This window comes from Perna viridis, chromosome 2 (assembly GCF_037379345.1).
Source record: "Perna viridis isolate PV_CMFRI_1.1 ecotype Kerala chromosome 2, ASM3737934v1, whole genome shotgun sequence".
Classification (NCBI taxonomy): domain Eukaryota; kingdom Metazoa; phylum Mollusca; class Bivalvia; order Mytilida; family Mytilidae; genus Perna; species Perna viridis.
In genome coordinates, this window is record NC_142446.1 from 30,186,613 (window position 1) to 30,211,863 (window position 25,251).

The 25,251-nt window shown below is 33.3% G+C and overlaps 2 protein-coding genes and 1 long non-coding RNA gene across 7 annotated transcripts; 1 reads left to right on the top strand and 2 right to left on the bottom strand.

Annotated features, from left to right (window-relative positions):
* Positions 1–1,412: 1,412 nt before the first annotated feature.
* Positions 1,413–6,363, bottom strand: LOC148624575 (peptidyl-prolyl cis-trans isomerase NIMA-interacting 4-like). The gene is made up of 3 exons (XM_088567273.1): positions 6,205–6,363; positions 3,091–3,210; positions 1,413–1,854 (listed from the first exon to the last, which is right to left on the bottom strand). Exons 1-3 carry the CDS (start codon positions 6,295–6,297, stop codon positions 1,696–1,698), a joined length of 372 nt encoding a protein of 123 aa, XP_088423399.1. The 5' UTR covers positions 6,298–6,363; the 3' UTR covers positions 1,413–1,695.
* On the top strand, positions 1,746–20,804 carry LOC148624576 (GPALPP motifs-containing protein 1-like). 5 transcript variants are annotated; one of them, XM_088567272.1, is made up of 7 exons: positions 1,746–1,885; positions 9,151–9,620; positions 9,794–9,967; positions 10,427–10,510; positions 10,746–10,805; positions 11,501–11,642; positions 19,561–20,804. In XM_088567272.1, the coding sequence occupies exons 2-7, from the start codon at positions 9,285–9,287 to the stop codon at positions 19,608–19,610; spliced, it is 846 nt and encodes a 281-aa protein (XP_088423398.1). In that variant the 5' UTR covers positions 1,746–1,885; positions 9,151–9,284; the 3' UTR covers positions 19,611–20,804. The 5 variants fall into 5 exon arrangements, with proteins under 5 accessions (XP_088423398.1, XP_088423394.1, XP_088423396.1 ...); XM_088567268.1 differs by lacking the exon at positions 1,746–1,885 and adding an exon at positions 6,388–6,534; XM_088567270.1 differs by lacking the exon at positions 1,746–1,885 and adding an exon at positions 6,388–6,534 and having other exon boundaries at positions 11,501–11,560.
* On the bottom strand, positions 15,708–18,434 carry LOC148624577 (uncharacterized). Its single transcript, XR_015919712.1, has 2 exons — positions 17,669–18,434; positions 15,708–16,034 (listed from the first exon to the last, which is right to left on the bottom strand). It is a non-coding gene; the product is annotated as an uncharacterized LOC148624577 (long non-coding RNA).
* Positions 20,805–25,251: the final 4,447 nt, after the last annotated feature.

Sequence of the window (25,251 nt, forward strand, 5' to 3'; positions counted from 1 at the left end):
TTTTGTACCATGCTAGACTTCTTACATTTAAGACTTCTGGAACAGGGTTACTAGTAAGATTAAAGTCATCACTACAAAATTTTATGATCATTAGAAACTCGTCAATTGATATGGTGTGTCCATCTGATTTGTTCATGTCATAATTTTCTTTTCTCTTTCACTTATTACTGACTTGACATTTTATGAGCAACTCACCAGGTGTTTCCAGAAAATCAGAGGACACTTACCCTACCAGTGCACCTGATTTATGCTCCCATTTTATAGTGGAATCAGAGTTGCTATTTCATGTGTGTGTCATTTTGGTTATTTCATGTCCTTTATTTTGTGTCTATTTTCCTTTTCTAGTTGTTATCCTTAGATTATGTTCTTTTTTATCCTGGTGAGGACAGTATTCTTTATTTTTTTTTATCTCTCAAAATTTAAGATATAATATGAGAGATTTTTTTACCCCTTTGTTCTAAAATAGACGTGGTGGCCATGTTTATTGGTCAATTAGCATAATCAACACAATATCGTTTAGCTAGATCCTTTAATCTCAGCTTCTGCTATATACATGTAGATGACATATTATCTTTAAACAATCCTAATTTTGGGGATTTGATATATCACATCTACTCCAAAGAACTTAAGTAAAGGATACTACCGACACTGTGGAGTCAGCCTCATATCTTGACCTACACTCAGAAATCGATGGTAAAGGAAAACTACTGACCAAACTTTACAACAAATGTGATGACTTTTCATTCAGAATTGTCAACTTTCCTTTCATCTGTGGCAACATTCCCTCAGCACCTGCATATGGAGTGTTCATATCACAACTCATACATTATGTCAGAGCTTGCTGAAACTACACAGACTTTTTGTATCGCGCTAGAATTCTAACAAATAGGCTTCTGGAACAGGGTTATGTTGCTACAAGATTGAAGTCATCACTACAGAAGTTTTATGGTCGTCATCATGAACTTGTGGATCATTACGGTGTACCCATCTAGCCATGAAAACTGATTTGTTCAATGTGTCATAGTTTTCCTTTCCTCTTCCATCCACCCCGGACTTGACTTTGTATGAGCAACTCGGCGGGTGTTTCTAGAAAAGCTGAGGATGCTTACCCTACCGGAGCACCTTAGTCCATGTTCTGAGTTTTAAGTGGAGTCCAAGTTGCTCATTTGCTTTTGTTACTTTGTATGTATGATTTTAGTTACTTCGTGTTCTTTGTTGTGTATGTCTGTTTTCCATGTCAGGTCTTTGTCCCTAGGTAACATTCTTTTGATCACCGCTATAACCTTGGTTCCCTTGAATACTCCTTAAAATGCTGGTGACAGAATTTGGTTACAATCCACTTTGTAGTTCATGAGGGAAAGATTTTTTTGGAAATGCTTAAGACAACAGACACAAAATGGTGAATAGCTATGTAAGTTAAAAATATTAGCAGTTACTTTAATACATGTCAGAAATTACCCAACAATCTGTACATTTCATTACAAATATATCAACATCCTTAAACCTCATGGAACAAGTTTAAATGACAACTTCATGAGAAGAAAATCAATTAAGTAATATACTTTCAAGTTCATGAAGCCATCATAACATCATAAAATAGGCTAACTTATGAGTGTTGTCATTTTTACAAGACACTCCTGTCAGAAAATAACTGAGTCACTGAAACAGTTTGGAGAGGGTATTGATTATTTCCTGTCACTTCTTTCCTTCAACCATTATAATATGATATCCAAATTTGGTTTTGACTGGAGGATCTGTGTAGACTGGATTAGATGTAGAACTGACAGGTAAAGCGAATGCTGCATCTTGGAATGGACCAACCATACTTCCTCTTATCATCCATCCCAAATCACCCTGAAAACATATGCAGAACACTAGCATAAAGGTAAAAAGAATGTAATCTATGTACTACAATGTACATGTAAATAATCATACACTGCTAATCTTAAGACTCACCAAAAATTAGTCCTACATTATGACAGCATGATATAAAAAGCATTGTGACATCATTTACTTATGATTAGTTTTACACTTACAACTTTTATGAAATCAGCAACGGTATTATAGGTCTAGTCGAGTTTTTTTTACCTTCAAAACTAAAACCAAATTAAGAGTCTAAAGATATTAATTTAACCTGAAGTAACCATCACTTCAATTCCATTATTTCTTTGGTACTAGGAATGAATTGCTCTTGGACTGACGTTCTAATAACCTCTTGTTGTGTGTGTTATACCGCTGATTATATAAGATGAGACCTAACATTACTGTAATTTCTAAGTGAGAACTTTGCTACATGGTAGGCTTGTCCCATTTTCTACATGTATTTAATGTTTCTTGAACAATGTGAACTTTTTATTTGAGAGGGATAAAAGCTTAGCACTATGTGCACTGTATGAAGGCTAGACAGTGCCCTCTTGTTGTTCATTGTATATGAATTTGAATAGGATGGTTGTTTTATAGACATTTCCTCTACATTTACTTGCCTATTTAATTTACCCCTGATCTAGCTTTATCTTCACTATATGTATATTTCCTCTACATTTACTTGCCTATTTAACTTACCCCTGATCTAGCTTTATCTTCACTATATGTATATTTCCTCTACATTTACTTGCCTATTTAACTTACCCCTGATCTAGTTTTATCTTCACTATATGTATATTTCCTCTACATTTACTTGCCTATTTAACTTACCCTTGATCTAGTTTTATCTTCACTATATGTATATTTCCTCTACATTTACTTGCCTATTTAACTTACCCCTGATCTAGCTTTATCTTCACTTTATGTATATTTCCTCTACATTTACTTGCCTATTTAACTTACCCCTGATCTAGCTTTATCTTCACTATATGTATATTTCCTCTACATTTACTTGCCTATTTAACTTACCCCTGATCTAGCTTTATCTTCACTATATGTATATTTCCTCTACATTTACTTGCCTATTTAACTTACCCCTGATTTAGTTTTATCTTCACTATATGTATATTTCCTCTACATTTACTTGCCTATTTAACTTACCCCTGATTTAGTTTTATCTTCACTATATGTATATTTCCTCTACATTTACTTGCCTATTTAACTTACCCCTGATCTAGCTTTATCTTCACTGTATGTTGCTGCTACTTCATTAAACTTCATACCCCCTTTTATCTTTTCAAGAGCTTCTAAACATTTTGATTGTTTTTCACAAAGTATATGACGAACCTAAAAATACAGAACTCATTAATAATTAAATATTAAGGATCTCACTAAGCACAATCATTACACTGCATGCACCAACTTATGCATTTTTTAGAGAAATCAAGTCCTTATAATATTAAAGAAATTCTATTTAACTGGTAACTTATACAGGAAAAGGGAAATATGTGTAGGTGATGCAATCTGACCAAGGAAAAATTAACAGTATAAAAGGTCATTAGAAATCAGTTGATTTTCAATATTTGCCTTGGGAACTACCCTATAACCTTTCTGCAGTTTGCCCCTACAGGACACCATTCCTTGCAAAATGGTCAAATAGTATGGTATACATGAAATAATGTAATCATTTAAATTAATATATATTTAACAAGTCTCTACCTTGGCAAATTACATGTACATGAACTTACAATTCCAATCTAAATTTTATTGCTACCAATTATCGACCAAACTTTGAAGGAAATCTATCAAAAACTGAGGTGCTATTCACACTGCATGCTATGGCACAATAATGGATGCACAGACAGACAGGTTAAATACTTGTTACATGGGTTATAAAAATATTAAGAAGCATATGGCATGTATGGTGAAAAATTATGCAAACAGGCAAACATTAGAAAAGTAAGATATACATGTAAGACTGTGTAAAAAGGTGAGTTTTAAATCAATAAGCAGTAAGTGTAAAAAAATCAATTTAGCTGTAATGGTCATCAAGTAATTTAGGCATGAAGGCCATTTTTGTTTAATTTAGAAATTATGGACAGAAAAAGTAAAGTTAATGACAAATATGTACATCGGAATCAACTATGCAGGAACAGCATTCAACTTTCCTAATACAAAAAGTTGGTAATGAGTCATTTTGTCTGTATTAACTGTTTGACCTACATGTCAATTTGTGCCAGGTCGTTTCACCTGGATAAATAAAGATTGTACATTATTTTGCAACAAACTATAAAATCAATTTATCTATAATGATCATCAAGTAATTTATACATGAAGGCCATTTGTTTAATTCTGAAACTATGGACAGAAAAAGTACAGTTAATGACAGATATGTACATCGGAATCAACTTTGCAGGAACAGAATTCAACTTTCCTAATACATTAAGTTGGTAGTGAGTCATTTTGTCCGTATTACCTGTTTGACCTACATGTCAATTTGTGCCAGGACATTTCACATGGATAAATAAAGGTTTTACATTACTTTGCAACAAACTATAAATCATGTACCACCTTCCTAACAATATATATATATATATTTTAAATTACAATGGTATTAAAGATGCTTACATAAGACACCAGCATATATAGTTTATTATACAATGAATTAATGACATAATAAAAAAAAAATACAGGTACTCCCTTCACAAGATTCAATCGATTCATGGCAAAACAACTCTGGGTGAGTGAGAATAAATGGTATGAAATGACCCAGAGTAAACAGAAATATATGGTATGAAATCTGGCAGCAGAGGAGCCAAGAAAGACTGAGGGTTACATAATGTTGAATTCCTGGAATATCCAATTCTATAGGGAGCAATTTGGGGTCCACCAATGTTGATGCCCTTTCCCTGAAACAAAGTGTCCCTCCTTCAAAGTGGACCTCCCCTCTAGATTCAAAAGTGGAAGGAGTTCCAGTGTTACCAGCTGTAAAGCCCAAATTAAACCTTTAACCAATATCTGCAACTTACCTAGAAATTTGTCAGGCCCAAGGAAATAGCTCACCAGTCTCCTTGATGCTACAGAAAAACTTCTGTTTCTTCGGCCACCAAAATTTACAATTTTTCTATTGATTACAATTGTGTCTATCCTACATTTTTTGGTTGTTCAAAAAATATTATATGTAGATAGTTTTGATAAATGGGTACTGTCTGTTCAATAAAGTTGGATGTCCTGGGCACTTACATTGTATACTACTTTCATGGGATATAACCTTCCACTTCAGCTGTTTTAAAATGAATTTCCTAATAATTCAATTGACCCAATTGACCTGTTTTCATTTTCATTTCTACTGTATGGCCTTCACCAAGTTGTGCATTATTTGTGCATACAGTATAGGGCTAGTATTGAATTTTTTGTTGCATATTTGAACAAATAATTACAAATTACAGCACGCCAAGCAAACCCTGTGGGTTTTTTATCTGGGCGCCAATTGTAATGGGAGAGCATGATTTCACTCACAAAATTATACTCTGCCACCAAGGATCGAACCCTAGACTGCTCGGTGACAAGCCAGCGACAAACTGATTTGGCCAAAGAAATAATTCTTTAGCCAAGTCAATTAACTGGCTATTTAAATCTCACTACCTACAAAATGTAGTACAACGCAGGTAGGCCATCCTGCCACACTTTTATCACTGTGTCCCAATTAAGTTCCTCCCTGTTTACTTTAAGCCTGTTATGTATTTCTGCCCAATGCACTATCAATGACTGATCAGATGATCCAAACAGTTTTTTGCCCTTAAATACTTATAGGAGAGTTCTTTGTGATGTCATCACTTACCTGTGATTTGGGTTGTCAGGCTATAATATGGAAAACCTGACCGCAAACCATAGTGGTGTACCGTGTTGGGAAAGATACCACGTTCCTCGCACGTTGAAGAACCCTACTGTGGTATTCTCCCGGAGTAGGAACCACAAGGCTCCGCCACAGGAGGCTAAATTGCCCGACCCTACCCACCTCTCCCTATTTCCTGTGGCAATCAAAATTTGTCGACCCCATTGTCCATGTGTCCCATCCCTATTTCATTTCATCATCATTTCATGTTCATTGTCTGAATATAGCTGAAATATTGCTGCTCGTACGTTAAACCCCAACAAACAAACAAACAATATAACTGTATAATGTTGTTTTGATATACTTTGATGTCTAATATAACATCCGTTGGTGTTTGGAGTCCACCTACCTGGTTTCATTAATAAAATTGATTAGTTTTTCTAAGACCCCCCACATTTTTGTAAATGTAGAAGTATTATCAAAAAGTAAAAGTTTTTACGAGTTACCTTGACAGAATTTCCTCCTTTTGCTTGTTTCCCACTATCTCCACCACCTTCAGCTCCTTTTCCCTTCCCTCCACCACCTTTATTTTTTGGCATGGTAGTGGTTTGTTTACAATATACACGTGGTTCCAACCATAACAGAAAACGTCATTTTTTTCGTGAAACTAGTTCTGATTGGGCAAATCGCCATCATTGTCCAATGAAAACCAATTGTACAACTATTTCTAGGCGCTACTAACAATATGGCGTCAACCGATTGTTTTAACTTTCTAATCTGTTTATAAGCAAAATATTTAAAAATGTCCGATTCATACGGCCCAGCTTTACCACCGGGTATAATTACTGTGTATTCAATTCTGTTCAAACAATATTTTTAGCAAATTACTCACCATCACAAGAACATGGATTGCATGTACACGTAGTTATGAAAAACATACTTTTATTTTAAGTATCTGTATGCATATAGTTTATCTGAATACTAGACTCAACCAGGGAATATATTACACCAATCTCATTAGTGATGTCATATTCACTAAATTTGGAATATTGTCAAATTAATTGGCAAATTCACAAGTAAATCATATTTTTCGAAACTTTATAACTTTGTTATTTGACTCAAATTTTGGTTCTGTAAAATGTTTTATTTAGATAAATTACTCGTATTTTGTTTGTGAACTTATAATTATGTTTCATGATAACAAAAATTGGAATGATATTATAAGTTAACCCTTATTTTTCATATGAAATTGTTATCAAAGAGACAATATTCATCATGGATGTTATATTACAGTGACTTGTATCTCCTAACAAATTCTATATAATGCATAAAAAACTCTGCTTCCCAGTCTTTACACTGATTATACTTAAAGCCTATAAGATTTACATTTGACACATGCATAGGGGGGGGGGGAGAAATTATTCAGGATTTTAGTTAAATAGGTTATAAAATTGACAAATATATAGACAACGTTATGATAAAAATATTTGGGAAGGGTGTGTTTTCAAAACACTAAAATACAAGTGTCAAAATTTATCTGTAAAAATCAATAATTACTTATTATTTATGAGTAATTGCCACAGTGAAAAATAATGAAATTGGTCAACTTCAAACTGTTAATTAAATACACGTATTTCAACTCATTATTATGCAATAAATTTTTTTTTAAAAGTTTCGTTATCTTTTAATTGGTAGTAAATTCATATGTTTAAACAAACAGAAAGACACAATGATTAACAGCTAACTGGAAGAGTAATTAAGGGAACCAAGGTTATAGCGGTAATCAAAAGAATGTAATCCAGGGACAAAGATCAGACATGGTAAACGGACATACACAACAACAAACATAAAGTAACTAAAATCATACATACAAAGTAACAAAAGCAAATGAGCAACTCAGACTCCACTAAAAACTGGGAGCATGGACCAGGTGCACTGGGAGGGTAAGTGTCCTCTGCTTTTCTAGAAACACCTGCCTAGTATAGTTTAGGAAAAGAAAATTTTGATATTTCTTTCTCAAGACGTAGGTACATTGATTTAGTCATCATTTTATTGTTACAGCACACTTATTAAAAATAGCCATTGCCCTTCACCAGATTTTTCTCTATCATTTGATGTTAATTTCCTTTTAATAAATGCAGTAGTTTTCACAAACATTTAATGACAAATCATACTTTATGAACCTTTAAAAAAGTGATTTTTTTGCTTATTTGTCTTAAAAGACCTAATTTTGAAATGAAAAAAATCTTTATGTTCCTCTTATTTTAAATAAATAAAAAATATATGTTGCCATTTTCCAATCATTAATTTTTAATTTAGGACCCCGCTCAACAAAATCCAGCCAGTGGTTTTTACAAACACCCTTAGCAATGTTATCCTATTTTCAACAGAGAAAATTGGATTGGCTAATAAACTGTCAAATAGCAATGGCAGTGTTCTACATAGATTATTACAAGTGACCTCTCCCTCTAATATACACTCCCTGTGTTCATATAATCACTGAATATTTATCTACAAATTCTATTGAGAAAAAGAGTTTTAATTCCAGCTAAGAGAACCAAAATAATTTTTCAGTCATCTTAAAAATGAAAAAGTTAAAGAATGATTTAAAGGTGAGGCATCGTGCAACTTAAAGGATTTTTTGCCAACCAAGACCAAATAACATCACGAAAAACTCCTATAGTAATATGAAGTCCCTGACTCAACTAATAATATGACATCCACTAAAAGCACTTTATGAGGGATACCACTGATAAAATAAGGGGACATCCATTTGATTCAGAGAGGGAGGGGGGGCAGTAATAATAAAACATATTGTGGCCTGGTAAAGTTTCAAATCTGGCCTCCACTACCTAGAAAATATATAAAAATACAGAAAAATTTCTTGCCTCTATATTCTTCTATACAGTATATGCAATGAAAATAATTGTCTATTATATTGCATTTGAAAATACATTTTATGATTGGCAAATCTTCAAAGATAAATATTCTGGCCAGACCAAAACTGCCAGCTTCCCAACCTAGTATCACATGGTCATCCCCTAAAAGCAAAATATTTTCTTTAAAATGTTTAATAGGGCTCAGCTTTACCAATAGAGACTTTCTATTCATTAGTTTTTTTTCTGTGCAAATTAGACCCACAAACACAAGAAGATGGATTTGTTTAATATGAAAAAATATACTTTATTAAACTATATGCATATAGTCAATAAAATTTTCAGTATATAGTAGGGTAAGTCAATGATTAACCTGTTAATATTCAGTAAAAACAATGAAAATAAAAGTGATGAATCACTAATTATTTGTACAATATTATATGATGTATATAGTATATACCTGTATTGCTAATATCAATTCAAAATTTTAGCAGGTCACTAAACTTGTCAAAAATGTTCTAGCACTATGCTAGAAACTTATGCTTTGTAAAATATTTACTTACTTAAATTTTGCAGGATTGCGAAATCAATCAAAAGACAAAGTTGTAGGGCCTAAACTTCCTCAACATTTATGCAACCAGTCCTCTGTTGATGATGATTTTTCACCTCCTGTAGCTTCTGGAGTAATAGGTCCTGCATTACCACCTGGCATGTCTTCAGTAAGAAAGTTATCCATAGGACCAGCCTTGCCTCCAGGAATGTCCCATGGACCAGAGGAGGCTACAGGAAATGATGTCATTGGTCCTACACTACCCCCTCACTTAAGAAGGGAAGTAGGCAAATCAGACAATGAGAATGTTATTGGACCTTGTTTACCACCACATTTAACAGTGAAATCAAGGCTTAGAAGTGATTCTTCATCAGATGATGACACTGATGTGATAGGTCCAATGCCATCAGAAATGTTAAAAGGTGATGGATCTGTAAGCACTATGGTAGAAATTGAGTCAAGAGCAAGAAACATGAAAAACAGATTAGAAGGAAAGGTAATTTATTGAGTTAAAATTTTGGAAACCAAGATAATGTTATGATTTGACTCTATCTTTAAGTATGTATATTATGTATTGACACAAGCTGCAATTTCATTAACCAATGTTGGGGTGGCAATATATTACTAGTGGTCACTGGCTCTAAGATTTCTTGTTGTTTATGTTACAAGGATCAAGAGGATGACAAGATATCACGAGAATCTTGGATGACAGAACTACCCTCAGCTGGTCTTAGTCAATGTATAGGTTTACAAGCAAGAAGTTTTAAGGCTAGAGCTGGACCAGATATGTCAGACAGATCAGCATGGACAGACACACCAGCTGATAGAGAAAAGAAGGCTAAAGTATGTTTATTATCATATGCAAGTTGTACTTAATACAAATGGGTAATAATTAATTATTACAAGCATCTTACAGTAGGAACATTATCATTCACCAATAGTTTCTGATTTAAAGTTAATTTGTAGTAATGTCCATTTATTTAGGCATTCTTATGATGATATAGCAATGTTAGTGTCCTCTTCTGTATACAGGCATTTGGCAATAGTTTGGTATAGGTGCACTACTTAGAAAATCCATGGTGAAGTATTAACTCAATATTTGTTATGTATGAATATCTAGATGTGTTTCTTTGTATGATATGAATTATATTTTTTTAGGAATTTCGCACCGTGAAAAAAAAATTTGTGCTTGTTAACATCAATTTCTGTAAACTCTAAATACAAACACATTGTGTTACCATATAGTAAATTCTAAATGTCAAATTATTGTATGTTTTTATTGTTTACCTTTTTGTCTGCTAGGAAGAATCAAGTAGAAAAAGGTCATATGATGTTGTTCAATCAGAGAAAGACAAAAAGATGGCTGAAGATATTTCTAAGTACAATGTAAGTATCAGTTATAAAAATGTGTTTAAAAGCATCATATTTATACACAACCATGCAAATTTGCAAGGTATTATGTGATACCCTCCAAAAAATTGTGTGTCCATCTGTCTTTCCATCTGCTGGATAATGCTAGATGATAACTTTACGAGAGATCAATCATTTTGATTGAAATTTAGTACAGTTCTTTTTTTTTTTTCCAATTTGTTTAAGGTTTATTTGTTATTTTTTTTTTTAGAAATCCAGTAGGCCTGAATCTTTATTGGAAATGCACCAGAAGAAGTTAAAGAAAGAAAAGGTTTGTTTATTTTGCTTCTTCTATTTTCCTTCATTTAACTTATAAACTCAAGTCCTAAAAAGTTTGAATATATGATTAATTGGGACTACTTGTAATTATATTACAATTGTACTCTCATAGCTCATAAATGATTTAACACAAACTTATATCAATTACTTTCCATTTATACACCGTTATATAATGGTACAGAGATAGAAAATAGTCATTACAACATTCTGTACTATAATCTCACTCAAGTGTAAAATGTTACTCATATGGAGGTGGCATTTTCACTGCTTGATTCATACTAGGATGTTATAATTGATCATTCATTTCATGGAACATTTTTTAAAAGTTTTTATCTTTGACTTATTATGGTAGACCTAGGGTAAGGGACAGAACTTTTGAAATCAGTGATATGTTTGTATCATATTCAATTTCACCAAAGCCTCTCAAGCTTTTGTTTGAAGCAGAATAAAATCAATTCAAGTTAATTAGATGCTTACTTAAGATGGATGTAAAATGCTGCATACAAACGTTCCAATAATTTTTAAGAGTTGTGTCTCTTACCCTACGTCCACCTCATTAATTTTATTTGATAATACATGTAGTAAATGTATTCTACCAAATGATAACATACAATTATGAATGGATGTAGGGGAAAGAATGTGGTGCAATTAGAACATTTTGATTTCATGTGAAAACTTTGTTTGTAGAAGAAAGCAAATGATGGGCCTAAAGAAAGAAGACCCTTTGACAGGGAAGTTGATTTACAAGTAAACAAATTTGATGATGCACAAAGGAAAGCCATAATTAAAAAATCAAGGAATTTAGAGTCCAGATTTTCACATGGTGGTGGTGGGTCAAAATTTTTGTGATGCATTGTTTTAAATACTAGTTAATGCAAACTATCAATTTTGAAGGTTTACCAGTATGTAGTAGATACATCTCCGTATACTTTAGGAGTTCATTAAAATCAACTAATACATTCCATCGAAGGAAGCCATGAGGTTGAATTTATTTGGTTCTTGTTTTATCTTGAGGTTTTTGGTGCAAGAAGCAAGCAGGGATGATTTATTATGGCCTATGTTTTTTTTATGTCTTTTTGGAAGATGTAAGAATGCTAAAATATTTTATTGTGTTTTGTTAATTTTTCTTGCTAAGATTCTTGATATAGGAGAAAGTATTGGTAACAGAAAATACCTATTGACATTGATAGTAGAACAATGCATTCAATTCATTTGTGTCAACAAATAAAAGAAGGGTAAACATTTAATGCCTAAAAATTTTAACATAATGATGAGGACATGGTGTGTAGTATACAAAACAACCCTTTTCTAAATGTCTAAGCTACTGTTCTGTCCACCTGATTATTGGATATGGGTGGCATACATAAAATGAAAGGCGGAAGAAGGCAAGAAAATTTGGGGATATAATATGTGAAAAATTGAGATTGCATCCACAATTTTTTTCCCCAGTTTTAGGGGGCAGATCCCTGCAGACCAAGCCTGATTATCATTCTTGTAAGCAGTCTAGATTTAACTGCCTTTTCAAAGGGTTCTACTGAACTTGGTACATAACTGTAGTCAAAAACAAAACTATTTTGATTTTCAGTCAAAGATCAAAGTCACATGGAATTTACTTTTGTGAACACTCTAGTCCAGAACGTCCTATAGTAAGGTTCTACTTATTGCTGTCAAGGTTACATGTTCCAACAGAACAAGGGGAAGTAAACCTCCATGCATATTGCATTTGTTATAACTTACCAGATATTTATTTACCTTTGATGTTAGGTTTTAGATAAATCTGTAAACTGTATACATGTATAAGTTTAAAATTATGTACAACAGTTAAGTGCTGTCATTTTTTGTATTGTTTATTTATATATTGTGTGAGCCTTTGATAAATAAAAGGAATTAAATATGTATTAACATGTATTTTAATAGTCATAAGTTAGTTGAATAAGTTCTGCAGGAGTATGTGTTATGTCATAATACAATGCAACATGACTTAAATTTTATTTGAAGTATTTTCACTAATTGTTCGTTTTTTTTATTACATTATACATGTACATTCATTTAAGTACTAAAAAATAAGGCAAAATATGTATAAAGTGTGGCACGTGAAGGAAAAAACACAGATATTTTATTGCCATTAACCAAGTATTTATACAGGATAACCTCCAGAAATAACCATCAAAGTGTTGCCTTTTTAAGATAGGTCAAATTTAGTTGAAATGCACTATGGAAAAATGAGTGGAAAATTTTCCCACACTTTTCCCTTATATAAGCAGTAAAAAAATATCTGCATCACAGATGCTTCAGGATAAATTTCAATAACTTTTCAGTTGTTTTCTAGATGTGTTGAAAAAATTTGAGGAAAAAAAGACCAAATTGAGAAATATGATGTGCCACCCGTTGCCTGATTCTTACACAGAATGGTACTTAAATTTATAGAACAACCACACAATTTTGTTATATTGGTATAACAAGGCCATTATTGTCATTGTTATTGGTAGTTATTACATTTCCAGATAATAGCTTGAGTATAAGTGTATGGATCTCTTCAAAATTGTACCACAGAGCTATATCTCAAAAGGAATGTGTGGATTGCTGTTTGGGATATATCCCTAACATTTCAAGAAATAAGGGCCAAAAATTAGTATTTGATTGCTAACTAACATCAACATGGACTAAAAGAGTATTGAAAGATACTAACTGGAACAAAGTTCATACATAAAGAAAGATTGGGATTGATCTTGGGGTCGTAACCCTAACCATTTATGAATTAAAAACATGCATTTTCTGGTTTCTGTACAACTTGAATGTAATAAGGTAATTAGTTTGAAATTGTACCACAAGGCTATACAGCAAAAGGAAGGTTCTGATCAATTTTGAGGGAGTTTAGAAGTTAAGGGACAGATAAACATCTTGACCAATTTCAATTTGGCGTTCTCTAGTGTGCTGAATCTTATTAGTCAGTAACTTTGGTAAAATGTATGAAACTATAAAATTGTATCATTAGGCTATTCATGTACCACAAAAAAAGAGGTTCTTACCTTTTTCTGTTTTTTTTTGGGGGGGGGAGGTTTATGGCACTTGCAGTTTAGAAGAGGGAAGAAACAACCATTTGCTTAAACTTATTAATTTACAAGTATCAGTTGATATTGAATTATATGCACTATGCTGAATTTAGTTTTTGGCTCCTTTGTCAAGTTGGTCCAAATTTTCTTTCGAAACGATTGGTTTCATATAAAATGTAATTCTTCAGGTTCTGAACTTGTTGAACCTAATTGCATATTGAGAGATTTTTTTTAATTCTGTGCCTTTTTTCAAATTGGTCCACAATGAGACTCCAGGGTTGAAAATTAAATTTGATTTGACTTCAAATTGAATTATTTAAAATTCAATCGATGGTAATCAATGGTCAGTGATCAATGGTAAAGGAATGATTGACCAAACTATATGACAAATGCGATGACTTTTCATTCCATATTGTCAAATTTCGTTTAAGCTGTATCCATCTGCACCATGGGAACCCATTTGTTCATCGTGCCATAGCTTTCCTTTCCCTCTTTCGTCTACCCCAGACTTTTTATGATGAACTCGGTGGGTGTTTCCAGGAAGCAGATGATGCTTACTCACCGGTGCATCTGGTCCATGTTCCCAATTTTAAGTGGGGACCGAGTTGCCCATTTACATATGTAACTTTGTACTATTATTTTGGTTATTTTACCGGTATATTCATTGCTGTGTGTGCCTGTTTTCCAGACCTAGATTACATTCTTTTGATTTCCGCTAGAATCTTGGTCCCTTGATGACTCACTCTTCCACTTTCTTCTTGATGCAAAGCATTATGTAAGAAATTGACCTGATAATACATATCCATTTATTTTATTTGTAAACAGTTCTAATTTTATATTGTTAATTTTAAAAAAAATATAATGGCCTATTTCCAAAGTTCTGCAATGTTGAAAGTAAATATTTTAGGGAGGGTTGGTAGAGTAATTTGTTTGATACGGTAGTTTATTCAATGTACAAGATGTCGGAACAAAGTTCTAATTCAAAGGAAATTTACGATAGATTTTTCTTGTGATAGCTTTACCTAGAATTATGGGGAATATATTGATGGAAGGCGATATAATTGGGTCTCTTTTTAAAATCCACTGTGAAATAAAAGCAGTTGATAGTGTTTTATTATTTCTATGTTAGGATATCCTACTTCCACTAGATGTTGGCGTTTCTCCATCCTCTGCCAAGTCAGAAAATAACGTCAGACAACCGTGGTGACCTATCCCAATAATCTGTGCACGTAACCTTCTCTCTCTTGAAAACCTATGTGGAACTTTTATTTTTCTCGGTAGAGCTAGAGTGAGTCCTGACATTATATATTTTTTCCGAAGTCTAATTTAGTAAGACTAAACTTATCGGGAATGGTGAATTAAATACCTTAGTAGTATCAATAAATTCTTGTGGCCAATATTATACAAGGTGTGTTTTGGGGTAGACTTTTATGCAATGATCGTTAACATTAGCGTATTTAGGCAGCTACTATTTGATTTTCTGAGGGGTGGGGGCTGTTTTTTTTTTTTTTTTTTTTTTTTTTTTTTTTTTTTTTTTTTTTTTTTTTTTTTTAAAGTTGGTTTCCAAATGAAAACAACAACAACAACAACAAACAATTTGGTGCCACCAATGGAAACAATGTGTTCTACCTCTAGCTTTTAATAGCTCCCCCTTACTCCCCCAAAAATCAAAAGGTTGCTGCCTGAACACCTTAAAGTTTCACTTCAATATTGTTTTTAAAGTTATTTATATTGCTACGAACTCAAATTTATTTGTGTTTTTGTGTTAATTCTGCTTCTGAATTAAGTATCCAACATTTTATACTGATTGCATCTGCGCTCAAATAAAAATGTCTTCTTAATGTAAGAAAAAATATTTATTCTATTAAAAAACAAATACAAATCCGGTTACATGGCACCTAATTCTAAAGATAATGACTGCACTGGTTGGTTCGCAAGGCAAGACTGCTTGTTAGACAAGTTTTAGTATCCTATGAGAAATCGACCACTGTCTAATTGTAAATCGCCGTTAGCACAACTCCAATTATAAAGAATACGATAGGAAACGCTAGGAGTACAATTCGTTTAATTTTCTCTTCATTTGTCAAGGGGAGAATTTCTCCTTGCCCATAATAGTTTCCTCTATCAGAAGCAAGTTCTCCTCCGGTTTCTTTGTCATCAACTTTTTCCTGAAAACAAATACAGATATTATAAGTCCGGTGTCATTGAAAACTGATTTTTTTTATTGTATATCAATTTGAAACTGACTTTTTTATGGAAATATTATTAAAGGATTAATATATTGGAAACTGATAGATACTGATGCAAAAGAAAATATGGCTGTATACAAACTTTACCACATTACCACTGAGGCAAGTGAGGCCTTGGTATTTTTTTTTAAATAAAACTGAGTGTTCAAGTTATAGGTGAGGTATATATAATGATTTTAGGGGTTTCTCATTCTTAGTTTTACTGCTCTGATAGAACTGACTACAATCGCCACAATGTGTATCGTTATAATACTATCTTATGTTCTTTACAAACCGACCACTGGAGGGGAAATCACACTTTAGATTGTGTAGATATGTTAAGTTGTAGACCTTTAGCACAGGCACTAGACTATGATTGTTTAAATGTATATATGTACCATATACGAACGTATATATGCATTTTGTTAAATCTTGTCTAGTGCCTATGGCCTAAAGTAATTAAGACAACGCATGTCACGAATTCAATATTTTCTACTTTTAGCCGCAGGTGCGGATCCAAGGACAGGCGTGCCGGGCACCGCCCCCTTAAATTAAAAATAATAATAATACGTTTTTTTTGGGGGGGGGGGTTTTGCATGAGATCGTGATTTTTCAAAAGTCTACTTCCAAAAATGTTAACATGCCTCGCTTCGCTTGGTATCTGAATTCAATAAACGCTCCCTAATCTGAAATCCTGGATACGCCAATGTATCATTAACTTGTAAATGAGCTGAGTACACAGTAAATTGTTTACAAGTAATCTTGTATGTATGCAATATTTAAGCTTGAAAAGTATTTTCTTCGAGTAACCCTTGCCAGTCATGGGTATTCGTGAACAAGGACCCAATATGTAGTACCCCTACAACAGGTACTGACAATTGTGACAATAGAGCACATATTGCACATGCATTTGGGACCAGGACTTTTTCCCCCTCAAAAATATCATTAAATCATATTGTTTCCATATTTGAGTCATACGTGTTCTCTGAAATGTCTGCTTGCTATTTATTGCTGTTTAGTGCCTGTGACATATTGCCAAACGGTCAGCCTCTTCATTCTTGTCATGTCCAGTTCACGCAAATACTTACATTTTTCGCTGTGACCATTATAGCCAAACATTTGTCTTTATTATTGATCTGTATCAAGCAAAATTATGTCTTATACTATAATAGTAGTCGAGTTTGGAGCCAACAAAAATGTCAATGATACATGACATGGTTTGACCAACAGCAGAAATTGGTCAAAGCTTTAATCTTTCGTAAATGATTTTGCGTCAAAAGAAATTAAGTGAAATATTATTTAAGAGACATCTAAAGAAGAGTCCGGGAAGTGTATCAAAGATACGTATTTGTTACCTACATTTTTCCGTTCCCACATTGTGAAGTTATACCCATAAGTTTAGAGACCTTCTACAACCACGAGTAAGAGTAAGAACACAAATGCATCGAAAAAAGTTACTATCGTGTTTACTCAAAAGAATTTTTCCTTCAGATAAGAAACAAGACGGGGTCTAGGCTGTCCCAGATACATGTACCTTTTTTGCATCAATTAGTGGAAAGTAGAACTGTACTTACAGAAATTGACGATATTCCAACTTCTTCAGCCTTTTGTCTTTTTGACATGTTTAAATATTTTAGAGAGATACAACACAGGACACTGTGTTTTGTTAGTTTAATAAGTATGAAAGGTGTGTACAATAATGTGATACACACGGTTAACTACAGGTAAAAAGCAGCTATCAACCAATTGATCTCTCGCTTGGGATTCATAATGCCATTTACCTTTTAAACACTGTTAGAAAGTAAACATACATATATTACCTCCACATAAATAACTGAAGTAACTACCATGAATATACTTACGCTTCAAAGCCGAAGAAAATTTGCTTTTAAACTCACTTTCACTTCATAAATTACTGTATTAGAATAAAAGAATAGCAGCACTTAATGGTAAAAACAAAAACAACGTAGTTTACAAGTTGTCCTTTTATCTTATTACGGACTCTTTCCGAAAACACCACTTTAGACTTTTAAAGAGCATCATAAGACACGGAAACAAGGCTCCTGAAGATCATTCTTAAAAAAAGAAAAAAATTGCGACAGAGAAACTAATCGCAAAAATAACTTCTCATATTTATACTATCGCAACTTTTTTCGGTCGTATTATGGTATCATCCTGTCGTCGTCGTATCATGGTATCACCCTGTCATCGTCGTATAATGGTATCACCCTGTCGTCGGCGGCGGCGTCCGTCAACTTTTTTCAGTTTATTTGCAAAAACTTAAGTAAAAGTTAACCGATTTTTTTTTAACTTAAACACATCGTTCCGAAGGACATGATGGGAGGCCCTATTTTGCCTCCCCTTTTAAAAATAAGGGTCTAAAAGGGGGACAATAGGTGTTGTCCTTTGAATTGATAGGAAAAGTCTAATGTTGTAATAATTCGAATCTTATTTAGATGTATATCTGTCCCTTTTGAAAGTCTGTTTTAAATTGTATTGCTGGGTAGGCTTATCTTAGGTCTTTTTTTAGTTCTAGTACGTACAAAATTGGGCTATGAAAAAACAAAAACAAAAAAAAAACACTTTTTTGTTTTTGGTCTGATTTTTTATTTTTTTTATTGGATTGTTACGATATCGTGAAACCTGAAAGCCTTCAATTAACCTAAATATGCATCTTTTATCATCTATTGCATTATACAAGGCTATTTGCATCAAATCATTCAAGGTTTATGAATCGTTGAGACTGACTGTGGTCCAAAGACGAAGAACGATTGGAATTGCCTGAAGTAAATTGGTTAATGCAGATTATTTGTAAAGAAAAATCTTATTTTACTTCTTAGTTTTCCATCCTTCAAGTCCTTGATCAGCCATTGTCATTGTAATAGAATACAAAATAGCAAATCAGAAAACCTTTAATCTAACTTACTGAGCTTATGGATATATATAGTGATTTTTTTCTCTCTTGAGATCTCCAAATGGAATTTGATGATGTGTGCATCTAGTTTGCCTTGATATATCAATAGGGGATTTAATATATATTTTAGTTTTGTCGTGTATTACTTAATTAGGAATGACAAATTCTAGATGAAAATCTGAACATTCAAGACTCGATATAAAAGGTTTCTTCTTTGTCATTATATGAAGTGTACTTTTTGTATCATAAATATAAAAATTCCTCTTTAACTATCTAAAAAGGGAGGTCACATCGAATGTGTGCCGTAAGGTATATGGATTTGAGCAAAGGTAATCCATGTGCATCTTGGCGAAGTAAATATATTTACGTAGAATAATATGTTTAAAGAGCAATACTGCGTTTTGAAGAACGACTTCTTTACTCTAACTTTAAGTGATCTCGGTTTATATACATTTTATTAGTATTTAATAATTATGTTACAGACAGACTATGAAATGATCTTTCTTTCCGTTATATTTATTCTTTGTTATTCTTTTTATTTATTTCCTCAAGACATACTGGAAAACTTGGTATATACCAGAAAGAGCCCGGTTCCAACTTAGTTGAATAGAGAGCAATTTCAGTGTGTCGGGTCTTCCATTGACGGTGCAGTACTGCAAATTTCGATATGCTGCACATGTATTTCTACGAGTAACATCTCCTAAGCAGAATTGGAATCAAATGTATAGGAAGATATAAATCTAAAAGTATTTAAATACAAGAAGTACTCAAATTAAACCAAAACCATCGAAATAGGAAACCGAACCCAACAACGAGAAGTTCTATCATGTGCAATACAAGGAATGAAGCCTCGGTGCTTTAGGAATTTTGGAACTTATAACGCTCCAAACTTTGATGAATAATGTATGATATAACTCGGGTTAAGGCGGCTTAGCCAAATATTATAATAGGCATACTACACATGTTACCAGGAGGTAAATAGTAAAATAAGTCATTCATAATGGGGACATTGTCCCACAATACGTGTCATCTGTAATAAAAATAATATAAAACAACATTTAAGATCTATACACTATGCATATTTTTTTTTATAGATATTTGATAGAAGTGCTAACAAAATCTGTTTCCAAATATCTGCGACTTCCATTTTATTTTTCAAAAATATTTTTTCCCATTATAACTTCAATTTCAGGCACTGTGATACAAAAATTGTAAAAAATTACACTTACAAAAGCTGGTTTTAATTATTGGTGAATTTTAATTCAACCAGTTTTAACAAAAATTAATTGTACACCCGACTACAGTAAAGGGGATTTTTATGAAACTTTTAAAACAGATTTTGGCATCGAGAATTACCTCTTACGGCTGCCGGAGTCAAAAAGAAAATATATTACGAAATTAAGAACATGTAATCTAAAACTACCAATCGAAACGGGTAGATAGAATAAGACCCCTCGACATGAGAGGATATGTCCTCTGTGTAGGAATGGTATAGGAGATGAGTACCACTATCTATTTATCTGTGATAATGAATCTATTGTTCAGCTTAGGCAAACATACATACCAAGGTATTATTATGTGAATCCCAGTGTTTATAAGATGAAAGGAATGTTAACTTTTTGTCATGTAAAATTGTTATCTTATATTGCAACTTTTGTAAGCAAACTTAACAAATATTTTCTATGATTATTGTATTACTTTCTGTCAACTTATTCTTCCTGTCATTGTGTATTTATATATTTATTATTGACCTCATGTTACCTTAATTGTGTCTGAGTGTATCAATAAAATCTTGACAAAAATCTTGTAAAGAACTACTTCAGAAACTAATCGTTTACTGCTTATGGACATATTATCTTCGAAATCTGTTTTATTTTCATTTAAAAGGTTTGTTTTTATTATTTAATTAAATGCACTAAATAGATGGTACTACCGTTTTGGAGATGAGGGTAGGATGGGCTTAGGAAGAAGACTGGTATTTCTAGATATCATCTAGAAAAATCTTCGTCCTGACGTCCTAATGTGGTCAAAGCACCATATGAAGATGGTTATGGTGGAACTAACTAAACACTTTGAAGAAAGATGTGAGGTTAAGGAGCATATCAGAAGAAGATGAGGTACGCCTTGATCACAATAATAATAACTGTCATGTGCTAAAAACTGCTTTTAAATTCAAAATGTCTTATTTTGTCTGACCTTTCGCCATTTTTTCCACTGAAAATAGCTCTAAAATTTACCCTAAAATGTAAATTTTCTATCTCAAAAAATGTTTTTGAGCTGAAAAAACATGATTTTTCAAGTCAAACAACTTTATTGCCACACAAAACAAGTGACAGAAAAAATTAGATATTTTTTTTAAATTCTTAGTAAGCAAAAATGTTTTTTTTTTGCTGAAAAAATGCATTTAAAAAAAGGGGGGTCTGCCGCAGTGTTTTTGATTCCAATAAAAAAATCAGAGGTTTTGACATAATATTTGTTTATTTATTTCTGTTTAATGGATTAACCTTGAAAGAACTGCAAAGTATCAGATTTCTACTACCTTCCAATTTCCAAATATGAATATCCAAAAATGGCACTTTAATCCACGATGCTGTTGACACATAGCTAAAAAAAAGTCCAAAGTGGTTTTGGTTTTTTTTTTGCCAATTTTAAAAAAGTGTAATTTTCTTTGTATCTAAGATACAAGTTTCCTGAATGGCTTAAATCGAAGTATGAAATGGCTTTATTTAAATGATTAAGACACAATATATGAATTTCTTTACCTGTTCAACTTATTTGGGCCCTAAATGTGCCCAAAATGTGACTTTTTTGCCTTCGCAAGAAAAATGACCAAAATTTTGAACTTTAAATTGTAGTTACTTTTGAACCCCTTGACCGATTTAAAAAAAAATTGCACCATTAAGTTACATTTCTTGGGCTCTTTCAAACTAATATAAACTTGTACACTTTCCATATACTTCATATTTTGACTGACCTCCCTAGGAGAGGAAGCAGAGATTGGAGTGTGTGGGTTTTCACTGTTGAGGTGGACTGCAGATGATTGCAAGCAGAAATTTCGTGGAAAGCAGCGAAATGTAAATAAATACAGCTGAAAGGTGATAATGCAAGTTATTGTTGAGACGATCAGAGCCAAACTTGGAGCTATCTACATAGGGTTTGTAAGTCTCGTTCTAGTTTCAGTTTCCCTTCCGGAATTTCCGGTGTAGAACGTATTGAAATCCGAAGACCGATCTGCATTTTATTGTGTACTTCCGGGAAATCCAAACGCTGTTTCACAATCCGAAATCAAAGTATCCATGTGCTGAATCAATTTATATCGATCGTTTGAATATTTACCCCGCAAATAAACGTCAAATTGCAAAAAATATGGAGGAAAAGGAAAACGCGGGGATTGAATTCAAACGTGTCTCAACACAGCTTATTGTTATCAATGGTTAATGCTGAAATATTTGTTTTATTTTTAAATTCGCCATTCTGATTACATGTACAAAGGATATTTTATGCTTTCATCTGTGGCAACATCCCTTCAGCACCTGCGTATGGAGTGTTCATATCACAACTCATACGCTATGCCAGAGCTCGCCGAAACTACGCTGACTTTTTGTATCGCGCTAGATTCTAACAAATAGACTTCTGGAACAGGGTTATGTTGCTACAAGATTGAAGTCATCACTACAGAAGTTTTATGGTCGTCATCATGAACTCGTGGATCGTTATGGTGTATCAATCTGCACCATGAAAACAGATTTATTCAACGTGTCATTGTTTTCCTTTCCTCGTTTGTCTACCAAGGACTTGACTTTTTATCAGCAACTCGGTGGGTGTTTCTAGAAAAGCAGAGGACGCATACCCTACCGGTGCACCTGGTCCATGCTCCCAGTTTTTAGTGGAGTCCGAGTTGCTCATTTACTTCATGTTCTTTTTTGGGTATGTCTGTTTTCCATGTCTGGTTTTTGTCCCTGGATTACACTCTTTTGATTACCGCTATAACCTTGGTTCCCTTGATTATTCTTTAAAAAAGAACACAAGAAAAAAATCATGATGCATCGTAACAGTGCGCCCGTTTGCGTTATATTCAGGTTCGATATTGGTTTACATGGAACACCTAGATACATCATCCTCTCAACAGCTACATACCTCAGTTGGTAAGCTTAATAGATCAAGTGCGACATGTTATTCCATAGACATCTATGTGTCATGTACTGTAACAATGTAAAAGCGCTGAGTTTCTGTATACATACATTGTAGTTCCAAAGAGGTGTATATTAACATACCCCTAAACGAGAAAGTCGAAGAATATAATTCTATCAATTTTGTTCAGTGCATGAACATTAGCCATACCACTACAGCTCTATTATGATAACATACAAATTGCCAAAATAGTCAAAATAGATTAAGAATGATTACGAAAAAGCAATAACACAAGACCAAAAAATGACACAATTCCAGAGAAATGCATTATCGAATCCCTATGCCATCGTCTATGCAGTTTCATTTTTATTTGTCATATCCGTGCTTCCGATGCCACGAGATAACGTTATAAAAATACACGATACAGTGGGTGATAAGTCATGATGGTTTCGGTGTTTATGCTACCCTTTTGTAATAAAAATGGCCGATATTAGCCCTGAACCCCTTTTCTGTAAACACAGTTCTTGATCGGAATCACATTTTAGGGCCTGTATGAATTATTTGAGGACATCTATTCCATAGATATTCAGCATTCCTCTTTATATTTTAATTCTACGATTGATGACTTTTTATACATGTAATGTCGCAGGGTTTCATTTCTAGCTAAACATCAAATGGCCTAAAATAAATACTAATAGACAACTTTAATATGTTGTCGTACCAGCAGACAAAGCCCAAAACAACATTTTTTTTGTTTGCAAAACGTTTTACATCAAATGTTTACTATCTGAGCTAGACGTAGAAAATAATAGCAGTGACAAGACCTATATTGCTACCACACTCTCCAAAAAAGAGATTGTGGGAAAACCATAAATCTGTGCTATCCTCTTTTGGTCTCTCTACCAAGGACGATGATTGTGATTTACCGTCTATGTACTGGATTCCTAAACTCCACAAGAATCCATACAAACAATGTTTCATAGCTGGATCTGCAAAATGTACCACCAAACCTCTTTCAAAACTTCTATACTCACAACTGTCAAAGAGGGTCTGCAGTCCTACCACAACACTTGTTACTCTCGTAGTGGTATTAATTCAATGTGGATCCTGATAAATTCGAAAGATCTTTTGGAGACGATCAGTTCAAGACTATTATCTGAATATAATAGCATTAAAACCTATGATTTTTTAACACTGTATACTTCTATTCCCCATACTCAGTTAAAATTCCGACTTAAAAACATTATACATCGTTGTTTTTCCAAAAAAGATGGTACACCTAGATACAAATATATAGTTCTTGGTAGAGATCCCTCATAATTAGTAAGAAATAATTCCAAATCATCTTCCATATATACAGAGGAAGAAGTTTACAAAATGCTGGAATAATAATCGACAACATATTTGTCCAGTGTGGTGGACGTGTTTTTCAACAAACGGTCGGCATTCCAATGGGAACAAATTGTGCTCCTTTACTTGCTGACCTATTTCTTCACTCTTATGAGGCTGACTTTATAGCTGATTTGATCCTAAAGAAAGAATATCGTTTGGCTAGATCCTTTAATCTCAGTTTGCGCTATACAGATGACGTATTATCTTTAATACTAATCCTTTAGTCTACTAATACTTAATCTTTAATCCTAATTTCGGGGATTTGATACATCGCATCTACCCCAAAGAACATGAGATAAAGGATACTACAGACACTGTAAGGTCAGACTCATATCTTGACCTACATTTAGAAATCGATGGTAAAGGAAAACTATTGACCAAACTTTACGACAAACGTGATGACTTTTCATTCAGAATTGTCAACTTTCCTTTCATCTGTGGCAACACCCCTTCAGCACCTGCATATGGAGTGTTCATATCACAACTCATGCCAGAGTTTGCGAAAACTACGCTGACTTTTTAAATCGCGCTAGAACTCAAATAAATAGGCTTCTGGAACGGGGTTATGTTGCTACAAGATTGAAGTTATCACTACAGAAGTTTTATGGTCGTCATCATGACCTCGTGGATCGTTATGGTGTATCCATCAGCACCACGAAAACTGATTTATTCAACGGGTCATAGTTTTCCTTTCCTCGTTTGTCTACCAAGGACTTGACT

Excerpts from the sequence above, each read along its gene's own strand:
- LOC148624575 (XM_088567273.1), bottom strand. The coding sequence starts at position 6,297 with ATGCCAAAAAATAAAGGTGGTGGAGGGAAGGGAAAAGGAGCTGAAGGT. Across the intron at positions 3,211-6,204 it reads AAGGAGGAAATTCTGTCAAG|GTTCGTCATATACTTTGTGA; the intron begins GTAACTCGTAAA and ends CTGTATTTTTAG. Across the intron at positions 1,855-3,090 it reads AAGATAAAGCTAGATCAGGG|GGTGATTTGGGATGGATGAT; the intron begins GTAAGTTAAATA and ends ATATGTTTTCAG.
- LOC148624576 (XM_088567268.1), top strand. The coding sequence starts at position 6,501 with ATGTCCGATTCATACGGCCCAGCTTTACCACCGG. Across the intron at positions 9,621-9,793 it reads AAAACAGATTAGAAGGAAAG|GATCAAGAGGATGACAAGAT; the intron begins GTAATTTATTGA and ends TTATGTTACAAG. Across the intron at positions 9,968-10,426 it reads ATAGAGAAAAGAAGGCTAAA|GAAGAATCAAGTAGAAAAAG; the intron begins GTATGTTTATTA and ends TTTGTCTGCTAG.